This window comes from Solea senegalensis, linkage group LG8, assembly GCF_019176455.1.
Source record: "Solea senegalensis isolate Sse05_10M linkage group LG8, IFAPA_SoseM_1, whole genome shotgun sequence".
Lineage (NCBI taxonomy): Eukaryota > Metazoa > Chordata > Actinopteri > Pleuronectiformes > Soleidae > Solea > Solea senegalensis.
The window spans coordinates 819064-825768 of NC_058028.1; the positions used below are offsets into that span (position 1 = coordinate 819064).

The 6705-nt window shown below is 42.2% G+C and overlaps 1 protein-coding gene across 8 annotated transcripts in view; it reads right to left on the reverse strand.

Moving 5' to 3' along the window:
• Positions 1-504: 504 nt before the first annotated feature.
• Positions 505-6705, reverse strand: part of numbl (NUMB like endocytic adaptor protein) — a 36601-nt gene continuing 30400 nt past the window's right edge. For 5 of the 8 annotated variants that reach the window (XM_044032261.1, XM_044032260.1, XM_044032256.1 and 2 more), the window contains exons 4-9: positions 6549-6623; positions 3681-3827; positions 3200-3410; positions 2844-3116; positions 2396-2575; positions 505-2304 (exon numbers count right to left, since the gene is read on the reverse strand). In XM_044032261.1, coding sequence (XP_043888196.1) covers positions 1178-2304; positions 2396-2575; positions 2844-3116; positions 3200-3410; positions 3681-3827; positions 6549-6623 — 2013 coding nt within the window. In that variant the 3' untranslated portion in view covers positions 505-1177. The remainder of the gene's footprint in view (positions 2305-2395; positions 2576-2843; positions 3117-3199; positions 3411-3680; positions 3828-6548; positions 6624-6705) is intronic. The other 3 variants (XM_044032257.1, XM_044032254.1, XM_044032258.1) reach the window with 2 other exon arrangements.

Genomic DNA, 6705 nt, shown 5'->3' on the forward strand with positions numbered 1-6705 from the left:
CCCTCTCATGCTGGCGCACAACATGGTGTGCGTGAGTGCTAATGTTTCCCTGTTTCCTGCCAGTCTGCAGCAGCAGTCAGTGTCACAGTCAGTGTGTCCCTGGGTTTACTGACGCACAAGCAACAATACTTCCCATCACACCTGTCACCTGTCAACAGTAGTTTTCCCTTGTCTTTAAATCAACAAAAATAAATATGGGGAATAAAAAACAACAAAATGCTCTTTAAAATAAGTACGTGTGTGTATATATACACATATATATCTATATACAGTATATATACATATATGTGTATATATATACACATATATGTATATATATGTGTATATATACACATATATATCTATATATATATATATACACATATATGTGTATATATATATACATATATGTATGTATATGTGTGTATACATGTGTATATATATACATATATACACACACACATATATACATATATGTGTGTGTGTGTATATATGTACATATATACACACACATATATACTGTACATATATATGTATAACTTATAAAAAATAAAATATAATTAATAAAATAATTTTGGCTATTAATCTCTACTATTGTTAAGTATGTCCTTTTTGGGTTAGTAGGGTCAGGTCAAAGGTCATCATTGGCTAGGACTTTCATATATTAAAACATCCACTGTGCTCGACTAAGACCAGCAGCAGTCTGATCATTAGTCTCTTCGTATCTTGTGGTTTAGCAGTGTTCAGTAACTCTCCACCAGAAACAAGACTGCCAAAAACATCCTGTAAGACTGGAATGCATCTGAGTGGAGTCCCCTTTAAGGAAAGAAACCCCAGAACGTTGCCTCCTTCACCTCCAATGTTCTCAAAGACAGTACATTCTGGGAGTGGAAGCAGAAAAAGTGAAGCGTGGTGCGGTGAAAGCAGCAGGCGGAGTCTATCGAGCCTAAAGAACCAGAGGTCAGACGCTCTGATGGCAGCCGAGCAACCTGCCGACTTTCTTCCAATCTCATAGAGTGTAAAGAAAGCAATTCATATCATTACAGTACTCACTTCTACAGGAGATCCGATCAAGTTGCCACAGCTCAGATGCTCGGAAACAGAAGGGAAATGCATCCTTTTCTTAGCAGAGAATCAGTGGCTTTCTCAGGCTTTGAGCCCAGGTCGTGCACTACAGCTTCGAGGGGCCGAGTCCGTCTTAAAGCTCAATCTCAAACGTCTTTTGTAGATTGTTGGAAAACGGGTTGGCTGCTGCAGCCGGTCCTTTATTTCCTGGTTGCTGAGGCCCGGGTTTGGTCTCCAGCGCTGCCCACTTGGCCTCAAAGCGATCATCATCTTGAGACTCACTGGCCACTGGAGCTGCCAGCTGACTGCCCTCTGGTGGCCAGCTGCTGGTGCTGCCAACATTCCTGCCACAGCTGGGGCTTCCGTTGTGGATGGCGCTGCTATGCAGAGGGAGGCCATTGAAGGTTGTTAATGATGGTGGAGTGGAAGAGAATGGCGGTGTTGAAAACGCTCCAGTGGGCCCAACTGCAGCAGGAGCTCCTGTGTAAGAATGGTGCGGCTGGCCGACTATTCCGATCGCCCCCACTTTAGGTCCTCCTCCTCCTCCTCCGGCAGAGCCTATGGCTCCGCCTCCACCTGATGACCCTGTGGCAGTGCAGAAGACATTGGCCACCATTTGTGAGGGTGTGATGCCCACTACAGGCACACTGGCATTGGGGAAAGTCATACTGCTGGCCAAGCCTGGCATGTAGCTCTGCATGGATGCAAACGCTGGCTGAACTGGCTGACTGGAAAACATTCCTAGAGAGGCTGGAGTAGCATCATAACCCAAGGGGAAGGGCTGCATGCAACTCGGAAGGGATCCTGGGGGCCCAGGAACAGAGGGCTGGATCATAGGGGCCCCAGACATGATTGGCGCAGACATTGTGGGGATGGACATGGAAGGTAAAGACATGGGAGGCCCTGACACTGGAGGTCCTGGTATTAGAGGAACGGATGATAGCGGCATGGGTGGAAGGGGCAATGGGACATGACTCGACATGGCAGAGGGGCCTGAGATGAGGGGTTTGGACGCGGAGACAGTCGTCACCGGTGCAGCTAATAAAGCTGCCTGAGTGGAAACTGTGGGTGGTCCGGGAATGGCCAGGATGGTCGGACCTGGTGGAGGGGTCTGTTGAGCCTTGACAGCCTTGGAAACCTCCTCCAGCCATCTCTCTGCCTCAGACGGTGTGCGCTTGTGTCCGCTCTGCAGGTGGATTGCCACAGGAAGTGCAGGTGGAGAGTGGAGAGGAGGCTCTGGTTGCACCCAGGAGGAAGTAGCTGGAGAGAGAGATTTTAAAAAGATTGACACAGTGAAAGAATTGCCACACCTTCCAGAGTAGTTCAATATTAGAATTGAGTGGACGCTCACCTTGCATGGGTACAGGTGGCGGGGGCAGGATCGGGGGCACAGTGCAGATTGGAGGGCCATTTGTAGACAGAGGCGTGTTGGAGAAGAGCTTGTCTGATGGTTTAGTGAAAGACATGTTAATCTGGCTGCACAGGGCATTAATACTGTGGTCTGCCTCTCCTGGTAATCCCATCTCCATCTCTGGAATTAGCAACAAAAAGATACACAGTGTGGACGAGGAGGTGAGGAAAGAGTAAAGGAACAATGGAGTTAGAGAAATGGTTAAAGAGAGCAATGGCATGGGAGAGAAAAGAAACAGAAACAGAAAAAGAAGTTATTTCATTTCCTTCTCACTCAAGTAAAGGACACAGCATGAAGAAGTGTTTACTCGTGGATCAAACCCATGACCTTCCAGTTAAAAGACGACCCGCTCTGACCTCAGTAAACAGCAGATTAAAAGTCGACTCACCAGGGCTCGTGGCCTGGAAGTCAGTCTTGCGTTGCAGAGTCGAAGGCAGGTCGTTGAGGCGCAGTGACAGTTGCCTCTTGAAAGGGGAGTTCTTCTGGCTCAGAGCTGGGAATCCCCGGAATGAGCCCTGACGCACCAGCTGCTCAATCGGCGCGTGGCGGCGGGGGATGGCATGGGGTCCACCTGGTTCTGGGCGGTCCATGGGGGACGCCGCACCCTCTGGTGGGGAGGCAGTGCCAGGTGGGAGAGCTGGGACGCCAGAGACGGGCTGGTCTACAGGAGGACCAAGTGACAAAGTCATCTGTTAATTACTGAAGTGGGTGTTTTGTTACGTGTGCACATAAACACTCTCTAACCTCTCTTCTTGTCCTGCAGTTTGTCATCCCGCTCACTGCTGCTGCCCTGCTGGCTGCAGGAGGAGGAGTTTCCACGGAAGGAACCCTCGCGAACAAACGAGGTGCGGCTGGCGTCGAAGGATGCAGTGACGCCGCATTCCTTCTCCCTGCGCTGCTTCCTCTCCAGACAGGCGGCGAAGGCACAACCCACTGCATGACTCAGTCGCTCCCCCTGTTACAGTCACAAGCAGAGATTTAATCATTTTCAAACCATGTGTATGGTGCACTCTGTGTTTACATGTATATATATATATATATACAAATATTTTAAATAAATATATTTATGTCCACATTATATAAACACATAAACATGAGGAAATATAAACCAGAACAATATGTATAATGTATTATGTGTTTCTACAAACAGAGAATCGTTTATTATTATATTATTTTTATATAAATAGTTTGTTATTATATGATATAATATTATTATCACACACACACACACCGTGTCTTTGATAGCCATGAAACAGTGGCACATCCAGCGTCTGGTGGTCCCATCTCTGCAGATGTAGGAGAAGGCCTTGTCGTAGTTACGGTCAGGGGCACAGAATGAAACCTTCTCGATGGTCTGGTCCACTATGAGATCCTAAGAGAAACAAAGACGCAGAAGAGGCTGAGAGGTTAGAATGAATCACCGGTTTCCACATGTACTGTACATTCAAATCCCATCTGACACATACACACATCACTGTTAGTCTGGATGAGCCCAGCGGCCTCATTTATATATAAAAGAAGGTTTACACTCATAATAGAACAGACACCAACATATCTGTTACATTTGGAGAATGTTGTAACAGTGTTTAAATAAATGAAATGAATCATTGTCATTGTTACTGGTGTGAGTTTAATTGTTGCACCTGAAGCTGCTCAGATTTTGTGACAAAAGAAGAGACACATTCATCCATTCACTCCCTTCTTCTCCTCCACCGTCAACAAAACAAAGATGGTGGAGAACAAGGACAGAGGAAGTGGGAGCAAGGAAGAAAAGAAGGAGGGATGTGAGGTGAAGGACTAACAACAGTCCATTCATTCTGCTGGTGTGTGTGTGTGTACACGATAAGTTCCTGTTTGTAGAAAAACATAATATGACTGCTCTGGTTTATATTAAGTAAAACATAAACATATTTACTTAAAAAACAAATATTTCATATGAAATGAATTCCAAACACAGTTGAAATAATCTGAGCAGAGCTGCTCATCATTTAGTGAGATGCACTGTAAAAACAAACTGGAAATACAAATATAGATTATTTTGTTATTTATTCTACTCTTCTTCTTCTCCTCCTCCTCTCCCTCTGTGGGAGGTCTCTCACACTCTTGAACATGTGACTCTGATATTTGCTGATTTCCACAAATGAATGAAGTTGTTTGAAGAACAAAAGTCTACAACAGACACTGTCGCAGCCGTTCACCAGAGGCTGTTTTCTGTTTAACTTAATTTAAAATGTTGAAATGAAAGCTAAATTAAGAATAGTTTCTTTAGCATATAGCGTATAATATTGTCTATGCTAAGACTTTCCCAGTATCACGTCCTCCCTATAGAAGACAGTTCTGTTCATTTTTGAATGGTAAAATAAACATCATCATTTTTTGAAATCATTGGAAGCGAGTCGAGCTGATCCCACCTGCTGTGACCACGGCCCAAACAAACAGCCGAGGCAGATACATCCACGCCCACCTCCATTCAAAGCTCCGCCCCCAAAACACGTAGACGCACACATAAAAGAGTGTTCTGTGTGGATGGTGTTTTCATATAAATAAATGATTTGTTTTATAGACAGTGGTTGTTTAAACATGATGAAAATGAGTCATTTCTGTTTATTATTAAATACATATTCATTTCTGTTCAATATTTATTAAAACATAAAGCAGTTCTTAGGGTGATGGATCGGAAGCTGCTGATGAGTCGTGGCACAAAACACATTTTTGATTGCTTTTCATTTGAGTTTTATATTTGCAGTACATCTCTGAGCCACATGAGGGAGCTTTTTAATATATATCTCTACATTATAATCCACAATTCAGCAATTCAGCCAGAAGAAATGGAAAAAGACATGTCTCTGTAGTAAATTCTCTGTCCAGCAGAACATTAGGTATTAAGTAGGTTTATTACAGACGTGGCTTTAAAAACTTTATATTGTGAATCAGGTGGAAATGGTTTGTGATCATTCAAAGGTTTACGTTTATATAGTCTAAGTATTGACTGTCAACAAACTGTCAACACAGTTAGGATATATTGTACATCAATAATTCATCTCACTCATAATCGTCACAAAAACCTTTAGACTTTAGTCTGAGCTTGTGACGAGAGACTCTTATTCCACTCAACTGTCTTCATATTCTTCAATTTTCAGAAATGTTAAACAAAATGCTACAACTAATGTTTCAAAGACGGCTTGAGTGCAGTTGTTGGGGAATTGCTGTTCCACGTGTTCATCTCATTTCATTTGTCTTACCATAGACAAATATATGACACAGTCGTCTGTATATTCACATTTCCTCTTATTGTTATTGTAGATAATATAAATATGTCCGTGTTTATGTATGTCACTAATCCTGAGTTCTGAGCTATTTTCAAATTGTCCAAACAAACTCAGAGTTAAAACAATTAAGCAAACAAAACTAATGAAATTCTGTGGCTGTTTGTTCTATTGAGATTTGGATTTTACTGTAAAACACAAACTAATCTACATATGTACAGTATATGTAAACATGTGGAATTTGAGAGTAATTTCAGATTTGATTTGTTTTTTAAATAAATGATATATACATTATTATTATATTTAATATATGTATATATATATATATATACACATATATGTATATACATATGTGTATGTACATATATATATGTATATATATATATATACATATATATATACATATATAACCTGCATGCAGAGAATTAAAGAGTAAATGAGTTCTATTGTATCTTGACTTCCTCATCAAACGTGGTGTGAAATTGAGACGTTCAGTGTTGTGTTCACACTGTGAATGATCACATCATGTAACAGGTTCATGTTCCCACATCTTAAATTTCACACTTGCCGTTGGTGATCAGGGAAAATGCTGCTTCTGCTTCAGCAACACAACGCACCGGAAGTCGCTGTGATAATTCAGGGATTAGGTGGATTTAATGATGGGGATCAGGACATAAGACACCAAGAAAATGAAAAGGGCCAAACACGGACTATAGTAAGGTGATATCATCTGGGAAAATCAACATTCAAATGTAATTGGCACACTGAATATGAGATTATTAACAGCGGACCAGTTTCTTTGTTGCTAAACAGAGATGTTTTCTTACCTTCGTTTTGTCATCAACCACCCGGAGTCCATCAGCTGACACCCACAACACTGCCTTCACTGTCTTTTTCCCGCTCTGAAAAATACAAAGAGAGTGCAAATCATTTTAACTTCAGAGGAAAAAAAACCACATCGTAAATCGACTTCAATCATTAGCT